The sequence below is a fragment of the Pteropus alecto genome, unplaced genomic scaffold (assembly GCF_000325575.1).
Source record: "Pteropus alecto unplaced genomic scaffold, ASM32557v1 scaffold80, whole genome shotgun sequence".
NCBI lineage: Eukaryota > Metazoa > Chordata > Mammalia > Chiroptera > Pteropodidae > Pteropus > Pteropus alecto.
Genome location: NW_006430460.1, coordinates 4,523,581 through 4,536,088, shown reverse-complemented (window position 1 = coordinate 4,536,088; position 12,508 = coordinate 4,523,581). Strand labels below are relative to the sequence as shown.

Sequence of the window (12,508 nt, the reverse complement as noted above, 5' to 3'; positions counted from 1 at the left end):
TCAAAAGACACAGGTTCGTCACTGTTATGTGGGACCCCTGACACCTCTCATCGGGAAGGGAGCCTTACACACCAACGCCCAGGGAACACGGAGCCTGGGGCAGGTCCCTGGCCCTGGTCTGTGCACCCACCTACCAGCCTCAGACACCTGAGTTGTCAGGTATTCCTGGTCTTCTCTCTATAGCAAAACAAAGCGGTGACTTGGGACCCCACCGACAGCAGTCGCACGGTCGATACTGACTAAGCGCCAACGGCCTGCAAGACACTGATGTAAGGACTGGCAGGTCCACGGGAAACCAATGTGCCCCGTCCGCAGCTTCGCAGAGCTCACCCCTGCGACGTGGGATTCCCAGGGCTCCGGAACCAGGCGCCCGTGAGGTCCCACCATGAGGACGGCGACCGTAGCTGCCACTCTCTCAATGGAGGACGGCGACCGTAGCTGCCACGCTCTCAATGGAGGACAGCGATCATAGCTGCCACTCTCTCAATGGAGGACAGCGACTGTAGTTGCCACTCTCTCAAGCTCTGCTCCAGCAGCCCCCCAACCCTGGGGCTCAGCGTGAGAAGCAGGGACCATGACAAGACAGGGCAGGGGCCGTGCCCGTCGGGACGAAGTTCTGCTCCCGGACCCCCGTGTTACCAGGTGCCCAGAACCCCGGCATCCCACCCACCGCAGGGGACGGCAGCCGCCTCCAGAGCTGTGAGCGACCTGAATTGAGTCCTTCGCAGAGCCTGTGAGACCAACCACTGGACCCGCGTCCGGTGACTCCAGCCATTACCAAGGCAGACGTTTTGAACGTGCCCCGGACAATCCGCAAATGCAGCTGCCCGCTAAATGACAGACACTTAACTAAAATAAGTCAACAGTACATCTTTAAAAGGGTGATTTTCCACTAGCTAATGGCCAGCAGGATAAAGGCCAAGGACCCCTAAATAGAGCACTGAATAAAAAGTAGGCTACCGGAAGAAAAAAAAGTTCCAAAGGCATATCTGGGAGGAAAATACTAAAATCCTGCTGTAATACGCGGCTAATTCCAGTAAAATATATACACACACACACACTTTTTTATTCACAAAACTAGATGACCAGTCCTATACGTGCACGTTCGGCGTGGTTTCCTAATTCACCCACGTGCAAGTCGTAACTTGTCACTCACTGTCCGTGAGACTCAGTGAGTCACTAGCCACTAGCTGGTCACGCGCCTCATCTCTAAAACCAGGACGCTGTCTGAACGAAACCAGCAACACAGCAGAAGATGCCCTTCCAAAGCACTGCCCGCTTCTTCCCGGGGACTTTCTGTGGCCCTCGGGTGCCAGCGGTGTGCGCGCGTGACCTAAGGCTGTCGCCGAGCGCGCGGGCCGCCAGGTCGGCTGCTGGCAAAGCGGCCTTTTTCCTTCCCCGTGGGTGACTTACATTCCGTGGAGACGCCACACGCCAGACACGCCGGCAGGACGGCCACCGACGTCACCGGAGCTGACACGGATGTGACAAACGGCCACGTGGCGTGGGACCCGCCGTGCACAGCGGCGCCCTGCTCCTCAGACACACAGCCTTGCTGGTCCAGACTGCCACTGCGGGACGCCGGACGGGGCCGGACGGGGGCGAGCGGCCTCCCCACCGACCCTCTGCTAGGACGTCGCCCCCGGCGCGGTCTCACATGGCAGCCGCAGGTCCCAGGAAGACGAAGGACCTGACGCGGGCGGCCGGCGGCTTTCTGCAGGGAGCTTCTCACTTTGTCTCATGTCATGGAAAAGGTGAGGGGTCACTCTGAGGCCGTCCTGGTGATCGACCACTGACAACCGAGACTGCCGCCCACGCGCGGCTGCACTTAAGACTGCTTTCGTGCTAGGCGGTGGCCCTTCACCGTCCGGGGCAATGGCACAGGGCCTCGGCGAGCAGCACACGGCAGGTCACCCGGTCTCTCCGTCACCCTCAGAGGAAGATATGCGGGGAGAACGTCCCCCGAGGCCCTGGGGACAGGTGCGCTGAGCTCAGGGGACGCTGGGTCCCCGAGCGAAGCGGCAGCTCAGCCTCTGTCGGACCCCAGCAGCCACCTCACTAAACCCATTGTGTCAATGGGGACTTCGCCGGTCTCACAGTTTGGTGTGGGTTCTGGTTTAAATAATTCTGCATCGCAGCTGTCACGAGGCGTGAGGAGTCCGTGTTCGTACGTGCTCCAACGCCATGACCAAGTCGTTCACGTCGACATGGGCTCGGGGGTCTGAGACGCCTCCTCTCCTCTGAGGGTCTGGGCGGGCCTTCCCCCGCGGCCCCACCCCACGGCTGCCAAAGCCTGGCACAGCCCGCGCGGCTCACAGACCCCGGACACGGCGCCGACTCTGGCAGCACCGGGCCCAGCAGGCAACGCCGGTTCCACCAGCACCTGCCTCAGGACAGGCCGGCCCGGCAGGGGGCCGCTGGAGCCCCCCCCAGGGCTTCACCCACAAGCCCCAGGCCCGAGTGAGCCACCCACCACTCTCCCCTTCACTCCCAGCAGCCTAACGGGATAACCCCCGTGGGGACGCAGGGCACTGCACCGGCCGTGAAAGTCCAGTCCAGCCAGACCGCGTGGGCGGGTCACCACGGGCTGGGGGCCGGGTGGGTGGACACCACATGCCGACCAACCGCACGTGTGTGCACCGCTGAGATCGGAAAGATGCCCAGACTGATGTGGACCCCCAGAAGCGTGACCTCGTGGGGACGACCCGCAGGAACACCTGGACAGGACCAGGGGAGTGCAAAGAAGCCCGCACGAGGCAGGAGGCTGCGTGTCGCCCCCGCGGTTCCCGCGCTGGCACAGGTTCACAACTGTGCTACCGCCGAGGATGAAACACTCAGGGAGCTTTTGCTAAATGCAAGCGGCAGAAGGAAATCCATTTTTTCAGGGCACTCTATTTTAATGAGACATTTATCATAGTCAATTACTCTTCACGGTCTGAAGTATCTTGGTAACGCTCAGATCATTTAGATTAAGACCCTAAAAGTAATTATCTGAGCCTCGCTTATAGTCTCTCTGATAAGAACAAAATGGACAACTACAAACTAATACTCTAATACTTTAACCCTCTGGCCTAGTACGCACGTGTGTGTGCACACGCATGCACGCAAGTGCACGAGAGAGACAGACAGAGAGAGAGACAGAGAGATCTAACTCCCTCTCCAAACCTCGCCAGGCGGGAGACCCTAACCTTCACAGTGAAGGCTTATGTGCCCTTAAGTTGTCTGCTCTTCCATATCTAAGACTCCTATCCATCTCTCAAGACCCATGGCAAACGTCACTACCCAACTTCCCAAAGCAGTTATTTAAACGCTGTTCTAGGCCCCCAAGACACTTCCACGTGCCTCTAACGTTCTGTAATCTTTTCGACTTAGTGCATTTCACAGTGCACTAAATTATTTGCCAGCATACTTCCCCTACCAGGTCTGAGGTCTCCGGTGCACTGTTATGCACTCAGCACAGTGCTGGGCACACAGTAGGTGTATACATGTGAAGGATGGATAGATGCATGGCCGGATTGACCCGCCGACCAGTAATCAACCCTCACCCCCGCCCCCAGAGCCAGAAGGACTGAGGTTTTCCTTGAATCACATCTCGATACACATTAGCAACACAGTTTGTCCCAGACTTCCACCTTAGGATCCCACACGTGTATTTTTCTGCATGAACAGTCTCTCATTCACCTCTGACCTTTTAGATCTATCCCCAAGGTAAATTTGGAAACAAAAGAACCACATAGTTGAAAAACAGAAGCGATCCCCAGTTTCCAAAACACATCTTAAATTAATTTCTGCTACATTTACCCATTCATTTGCTTTACACACGTGACTGCTTTTTCTCCAAATCTCCTATTCACCATGTTTCTTAACGAGGTCGGTCTTTTCCCGGTGTCCTCAATATTTAGAGCCAAAACTTCTCCGCGAGCGTTTACCGACCTCCACACGACGTCGCAGGCAAAAACTCCCGAAGCGCCAGCGTTTCATTTCATAACAGAATCGCCGCCTGTTTCTCCCCTTTCCTCCTCGAGTTTCCACACCGCGAAATGCAATAACTGGGTCGCTCCTCATCCCAACGGCAAACGTGGCCCCTGGCCACAGAGGGGCACGGACGTCGCCGTCACGCTTCCCGTCACCTGCCACAGGCACAGACAGAGCGAGCACCTGGCTGCCGGGGAGCCCGCTGCTCAGCCCCCCACACAGGAGGCAAAGCTGCACCAGCATCCCGTGCACACGAGCGTGACGGGTCGGGCGGACGAGACGCGTGAGTGAAGCCGAAAAGCCCAAACCGTGAGCTGTCGACGCCGAGCAGGAAGGGACAGTGCAGACAGCTAAGTCGCGCTCTCCGTGCCATGGAGGGAGGAGGACGGGGCGGCCCCTGGCCAGAGGCAGATGCGGGGCGAGAAACCAGGCCTCCAGGTCCCCTTGGGCTGGACACACCAGGACGACACGCCACCGTCCAGTTCAGCACGGGGCGGGGGACAGGGACGCTGCCTCCCCGCAGTCCTGAGCGCACAGTGACCACACGCGCGGAGGCTCGGCGAGGGCCCCGCCTGAGCTGTTTGCCGAAGCAGAGAGAAATCTCAGCGCCTCGCCCATTCCGACGAGCGGGTGTGGACGGGGCGCCGCCCACGCACGGGGGCCGTGGCTGTGAGGCGACTCTGCCCTTCTGATGCGACAGGGGGTACGGGAGCGCGATCAACTACGGCACACACTGTACGTCACTGTGTGACCGGAGGGAGGGCCGGACACGCCAGCCGGAAAAATCGGGCCGGCGGGGCGTGGCGAGGGCTTCGCAGACGGGGCAGTGCATCCACTGACCCGTAAAGACAGCACCCGCTTCCCTAGGGAGGGGACAGGGCGCAGGCAGAGGGGCACACTTGACCACGCTCCGAACCAGACAGGGCAGCGAGGGGCCGACGCCTGGCTCACGGGCAGGAGGGTGCGTGACAGCCCCGAGCCGAGGCTGTGCCAGGGACCTGCCACCGCGAGCTCTGGGAGAGGCCTGGGCCCAGGAGGGACCACATCTCGGGGTCCAGGAGGGGACTCTGACACTTGCGTGGGCACAGATGGAGACAAGGCCACTGGGCGTCATGCAGAGACCGCTGTAGACACTTCCCCGCACGGGAACCAGGGCGTGGGACGCGCCCCAGCCACACTGTCCTGCGACACGCGAGTCTGAGGGCACACTCGGAAGGCACGCGCCCATCACGCAGAGGGACAGGGGCCATTTTCGCCGTTTCTGGCACTGTCCCCTCCGCGTGGTGGGCGCTGTGTGATGGGAGCTGTCAGCTGGCCATGTGGCCACCCCTGCCCCACCCTCCGTGGGCTCGAAAGGCCCTAAACAAAGCAGCCAGGGGTCACAGAAAACCTGCCTCGACGGTGCTCTACAACTCCCTGCCCCGGCCACCTTGTCAGGCGGACTGTCACTCAGAGCCCGAGCCCGCGCTCCATCCCCAACCGGGGCCACGGACGGGGCCACACCAGCCGGAGGCAGCCGGATGAGCAGAGGCACGAGAGAACCCAAAGGGACAGACAAGGCTGAGCCGGGACAGCCACAGGAGGTTCCTGTGCCAAACGCAAAGTCCCATCTGCTCTCGTCAACCAGCAAAGCACGGGGGTTGCCACGTGGCCTTCGCACCTGAAAGCCAGTCACCCCTGCATGGGCGGGGCTCTGGGGGTGCACAGGGGTCCACAGGGCGGGGAGGAGACAGCACGGCCTCCATCTCTTCCCTCACTGATCACACCCTTTAAAAATGTCCGCCTTAACACGTGCCTCACAAAACAACATAACACGTGTGAACTGTATCTCATATTCACAATTGCTGAATAATTTAATACACGTGGCTGAAATCCAAACTCAGAAACGTGTTCTCGGTGGCGTGGTGTGATCAGAAGGGTCCGGAGGCCACTGGGATAAACCGCAGTCCGTGCCCTCCGCCCACTGAAGTTCAGGCTGTGTCCTGCACCCAGCGGCCCTTCACCGCGTTCAGCTGTGACCGACTCGAACCCACGCCACTTACCTAAACGTGAAAAGAACTTGACGGGGTGACAAAGAAGGACGTCACTTTACGTGTAAAAACTGAAGAGCTTCCTTCCATCTTGTGTCACTGCACTTGAAGTGTTGACAAAAATAACTTAGGAAATAAGTAGCTTTATCAAAACTGAGACTTGTGTTTAAAAAGCTACACTTAATCTTGTGCTTAAAAACATATTTTAAAATAATCTATTCCGTCAAGGAAGTGCCTTTTAAAAAGGACTTGAATATCTAACAAAATCAACCTATCTAGATTCAAGTTTTACTAAGGCAGAAAAGCCACCCTTATGTCATGTGTCATTAAAAATGGTGTGTGATACATTCGAAATACCTGGGCCATAACTTATTGTCACCCAGAATTTTTTGAGAAAAGTTTGATGCGACCTCCAATCCTTGCATATGCATGCACACACACGCACACACATGCACACATGTGTGCACACATGCACGCACTTGCACACATGTGCATGCACACACTCACACACACGTGTGCACATTAGTATACGGATAGGAAGGAGCACATTTTTCTGGAAAAACTTCTCCTTCTCTATGAATATGCTCTTCATTTCTGTTCACAGAAGACTCTGGAGCTTCTCCCATTCTGTGCTGCTTTCAATTTTCAATGTTTTGTACACTCTAATCAAAGCTCTCAGGTTGCAGGGAACGTGGATTAAATTCCCACGTGACCACCAGTCACGGGAACGAAAAACTAAAGGTTGATTTCACGTCCAGGTTTGTGTTGAAAACTCAAGTCAGTGCATAGTAACTAATGACCTACTATTCATATCCATACGCTTAGCAAAAATACCGTGTCCACTGTTTCAGAAACCATGCTGGCAGGAGAACAGGGCTCCGGAGAGGTGGTGTCGGTCCCCACCTCTCAAAGCAGAAGCAAGGGCGTCCTCTCTGTCCCCGAGCACCCAGAAAAGTGCCTGGCACCCAGTAGGCACCCAAAGGACTTCACTGCCCCGCCCCCGAGCAGCTTACAAGCAGTGGAGATGAGAAATGAGATAGAAGAAAGAAACTCAAAATACTCGCAAACAATCGCGGTGTATTTCTGTTCACATTCACAGACGAGAATATCCTGGGCTCGCTTCGGCAGCACATACACGTACAAGAATATCTGACAATCAACCCCATCTCCCTTCTCCAGCTACATAATGAAAATCTTATGGCGCTCAGAGGGCTTCTACTCCCTGCAAGCTCTATTTCTAGTTTTAATTACAATGCTTAGCAAAGCTTGGGAGCAGATAATTTCAGCTCGTTTCAAAAATAGCTCCCATTCAATACAAGAAGATGGGATTTTTCACACTTGTGAATTTTTTATGCACTTGATAATGAACACGGTTTGGCATCTGAGTAAAGCATTTTCTCAGAAGCTGGTCTAGTGAAGATCCAGGGCTGATATCTATTAATAAAAACGAAACGCTTTGCCTCAAAAAAGCAAGAACTCATACTCTCCTTCCAAATGGCCTCGGTTTCGATCTCTGGTGATTTATAATGGAGAGAAAGCGCAGTTCGGCCCCCACGGGCGGCACGGGAGCGGGGTCCAGGGCACTTACCGATCCGAACAGCTCCCCCTTCTCGTTCATCCCGAGGTAGAGGCCACTGTCCACGCCTCGGATGCTGACCAGGCCCACGGCTATACTGATAAATTCTAGAATGCCTAGGAGACAAAGGGCAGAAGAGAGAGGACAGGTCAGAACACAGAGCATCACTAGGACGTTCTGGGGGGACGGCGAGCCCGGCTGCCAAACCCCCGACGCTCTCACACGCCTTGAGGACGTGTCAGCATGACACGGAACACGCAGTCTAAAATAAAAGGCTAGCATTTACCTAGGTGCGCTAAGAAGGAACGTGACAGATAAACCAGTGCACAGACCCTAACTGACCGAAGAGAGTATGATTTAAAAAGAACAACTTCCAGTTTCCCTTTCCATGTAGAAATGTGAAATTAAGGATCTGTATCTGGGCATCGATCGGGGAAAAAGTCTCTGCAGAGAACGGTCTTATGTCCCTCGAAATAAGAGTGTGAGGTGCTAAGCGGAGAGCTGAGGGGTTTATGCAGAAAGGTACCCAGCCCTGTCTGGAAACTGAGACAGCCTGCACACACCCCAAACCTTTCTGCTTAAACATGGTATCGATTTTTGCTCTCCTTATCTCAGCCTCGCACAGATAGTTAAGGAATTAAGATAACACCACATTCTGGAAAAAACTCTCGTTACAGAAATGCTCTTGACTTGAGAGAGCCACGGAATACTGTATCCCAAAAACACATCAACGAAATTGCCTTCTATTTCCTTCCTTCGGCTTGGTGACCTCGCAGGGAATGACAGCATCTGAGCTGGCCGTAAATCCAGGGTCTTATGGCCCAGCAAAGGCAGCTCCAACTGTATCGCTGTTTCACCGTGACCGCCCAGCAGGACGTTGGGGACGATGCGAACGTGACTCATGCCGAGCCACCTTCTCGACCTTGTTCTAAAGTGCCAGGCCTCGTGCAGACCTTGCATGAATGCGTACCAGACACTGAGTTCTCGTTTTACAAACATTTCTAGGATCGAAAATGTTACTTACATCTTAGAGTCTAGGAAAATAAATAAATAAGGGTAAAAAAAGCTCTTACGCGGATTTTCAAACAAGTTTCCAGCTCTCGCACAGCAGACAGTGCTACAAGGAAGGAGACGTGACAAATACGTGGTGACGAGGAGACTGGCCTTTGGGTGGTGAGCGCCCAGGACAACAGACAGATGATATAATACAGAACTGCACACTCGAAACTCACAAAACTTATCCACCCATGTCACCCCCAATACATTTCATTTAAAAACAAGACACAAACGACATCAATAAAGCAAAGGGTGAAAAAAAAGAGACATTTCTTATAAAGGGGTACCCCCGATTGTTTTATAAAAAATACAAAAAAACACTTTGTGTTTACAGTTCACCGAATATCTATCTGGACCCGCGAAACTATTTATTTTTAGAGAATGTGAAACATCGTGTGGAAAAATATAGAGAAGTTACAAATTACGTTTTGGTTCTGATAATCCATCATGGAAGATACATCAGAAATAAGCGAGGTTTTTCCTAGCCTTTCCTACCTCACAAAGCAAATGGAAAGACACATAAGGCAGTATTTCCACGAGACTCATTCCACCCTTACTGATGCAATCAGTTTGTTTCATTGTACCATTTCTAACTCTTAGGACTGAAAATAATTAAACTTGTGGCGGTTAATTGCTATGAGGAGTCACATCCGTGCGACTCTCTTCTTAGCTACCTGAAAACACACCAGAAGACAGGTCATAGCTACGCTGACATCGGTTCCAGGAGTTGGTCAATGCCCAACTGTCACCAAGTAAAGGACAGGAGACGTGCTACCCCTCGGAGGTCCGAGCAGTTAGGCAGACCATGTCTGCGGGGAAAGGCACCCGCGCCTTCCGAGGGGGATCTGATGACCGTTCTGTCGCCCTCCACACAAGGGCTAGTCATGAACATGAGCCAACGTTGACTGTCAGGCCCGACGAGGAACAGTGCACGTGACCTCACAAAGCCATCTGACCGGCCAGTCTGCAGAAAATCAGGAACAGCAGTGACCATGGTGTAGGTAGAACAACTGAGCCTTTACCTGTGCCAAACGAGAGGCCTTCTCTCACTCAGCCCTCAGAACCACTGGCATCCCCATACTCCAAGCTCCAGTTTACAGCCGGGGACACAGGGGCTTGTCCCCGGGTGATAAATGACTGGCCCCAATCAACCAGACTCCAAAGCCTCTCTCCTCGTCTGCTGTAAGCATCTTAGCTCGTGTCACTCTTGTTCACCTGTATGTAGCCATTCCATGACGAGTGACGAGGTCGGACTCCACAGACCCCGTAGGGCGGACGAGGAGCCGGGCAAGTGAAGAACAGGTGAGTCGTTGGCACTGCGCGCTCTAGGACAGCTCTCGGGAGGGCAGGCACGTGGGCTCTTGACCCCGATTGTGCCTGTGCACGCAGCACACAGTTTCTGTTACATTCCCAAGTGACTGCTGTACACTTTGGAAATGAAAGTGTTAACATAGCTTTCACGCTTCTCTTTCTGGCATCGACCAGAGAACTGTAATTCACTGCACTGGCTTATTCAATCAACGAACGATTGTTGAGTGACTATGATAAGCCAAGCACCGTGCCATCTGAGGCATGTAGACGAATAAGGGACAGCCTGGGCCCTGCACCCTCAAAGGTGCAGTGTCAGAAAGGACAAACAGATGGATGTGACGACGATGTGCTGCGTGCACGGAGAGGGGGCCACTTGGGGACCAGTCGGGAGAGTCAGAAAGAAGCAGTGCCTGAGACAGGCCACGAGGGGCTTGCCGCCTGAGAAAGAACTACTCACCGAGTGACCCCAGGTGCAGAGACTCCGTCCCCTCAAACACCATCCACATCCCCGCAGTTCCTCGAAAAGTAGGGACCTCAAAAAAAGTCCCAGCTTTGCAGGAGGTCACCTCAGTGACCGAGGGCAAGTGCAACACAGCACACTTGAGTCACGGCCATTCCCCCAGGTCGGAAAGGCCTCGCCACCTGGCAGCTAGACCGACACGCACAGCCCCGGCCCCGACTGGAACGCGGCCGCTCCTGCTGCCATCCCGTCCCCTGTGGACTCTGTCACCTCAACCAGGCCAAGTGGCCTGGCGCTGGGCCTGAGGCCGGAGCCCCGCTCGAGCTTCCGGCCGCACTCCTGAGTACGACCCCACGCTGTCCGCTATATGAGTGTGCAACATGGAGGAGTGGCCCTTGGGTGGCAGCGGGTAGGGTGGGGGCATTTAAATGCTTACTGGCCCACAGGAGAGGAAGGGAAAGGACAGAGATGAGAAGAAGACAGGAAGCAAGGGTGGGGTGGGGTTGAAACTGTGGCCCTCACATGTGTCCCACGCTGGCACACCCTGGGCAGCCTCACTTCCGTAATGGGTGCTGAGGAGGACATGAGGGACACAGGGTCAGTGCCGGCATCCTGGGGTGATCTCCTTCCATGCAGCCAGCAGTCCCAATGAGGCCTAGAGCACTGGCTCCCATGGGGCCTGACGGTCCAAGGTCATCATCCCTGGTCCACAAGAGGCCAGGTCAAGCTCAGGAGCCACATCGGGAACGTGACCACCACAGACCGTCACCCGTCGCTCCGGACTCACTAGGTTTTTAGTGGTCAGCCCAGTGCTCTGTCCACACAGACCAGTGATGGAAAGCCACCTGCTCCCGAGAGCCCCCTGCACTGGGCCTCGCCCGCAAGGCCGTGACAAGGCCAGCCCTGGGAGGCGGCAGCCGCCTCCCGCCTACTCTGGCCGGTGGTCAGCAGCCCTCTGCCTACGAGCCCCCAACACTCAGCACCGTGCATTCTTCAGAGGACAAGAACACACGTGGGCTGGAGAGTCGTGACATGAGGCGTTGAGAATAGACCCTCCCCAGAGGCCCCTGCTCCCCAGGGGACCCCACGCCACTCGGCTGCCCCAACCCTCACCCCAGAGCCCGCATTCTAGCTAGTCCAGCCAATCTGAGCCTCTCAGGAAATGGCGAACCTTCAGGTCATACCCGCAGCAGCCAAGCCGGAGCCTGGCCTGGCCTTGTCCAGTGGCCACCCCTCAGTGAGATGCCCAAGGGCCAGAGGCCCACAGCAGTTTTTAAAGCGCAAAACCTTGCAAATAAGGTTGTTTTCACCTCCTTTTTAAAAAAAAAAAAAAATCACGCCATCATGCTTCTCTCCACTAGTGCGACTTCTACCTGGCCCCCTGGCCCCGCACCCCCACTTCCGGCTCTCATCTGGGGTCCTTGCCGGACGCCACTGCAGGCCAAAGGCACAGCAGAGAAGCAGGCCACCTTTCCACCAAGGCCAGGGCACCTGCCAGGCCGCCTGTGCCAGTAAACAGCCGTCCAGTCAGGCTCGGCGCTGGCTTTATTCCTCCACACGACCATTTATTTTCTCAGTCGATGGTCTGCTGGCTTTTTCTGTCTAGCAAGTGCTTTAAAGAGAAAAAAGGATATGAAACGAAACGTCTCGCTGCCCCAGCCTGTACCCCCGAGACACAATCCCCAGTTCCTTTTCTCCACACCACCGCCCCCAAAGGGAAAAACACAGGGCTCCCTCAAGGTCCCACCTAAGTTGTCAGCGCCGCAGCTCCTGCTGGGACGACAGCGAGATCCCCGCCCCCACGTCCCCTGCACTGCCGCTGCTGTGTCACCGCCAGGCTCGGCCGCAGCCGCAGTCACCTGCGGCGGCGTGGGAGTGGGGGTGGGGGGTCACTTCTCCAGCGCGCTTCCTCCTGCCGTTCATTTCAGGTGGAAAATGCACCTTCTATATTTAGACGTGCCCGGCCCTACCCTACAGCTGCTCTTCCTAGGGACGGGGAGGAGAGCCTGAGGGGGAGCAGCACGCTGTCCCCAGAGGGGCGCCGGGGAAAGAGGCGGAGGTGAGGCGGCCGCGGGGAGCGGGGCGCCAGGTGTGACGCGC

At 55.6% G+C, this 12,508-nt stretch overlaps 1 protein-coding gene across 1 annotated transcript in view; it reads right to left on the bottom strand.

Moving 5' to 3' along the window:
- The window catches only part of FGF9 (fibroblast growth factor 9), a 25,139-nt gene that overhangs the window by 9,155 nt on the left and 3,476 nt on the right, over window positions 1-12,508 (bottom strand). Inside the window, exon 2 of the mRNA XM_006904819.2 lies at window positions 7,594-7,697. Within this exon, the coding sequence (XP_006904881.1) occupies window positions 7,594-7,697 (104 nt within the window). The remainder of the gene's footprint in view (window positions 1-7,593; window positions 7,698-12,508) is intronic.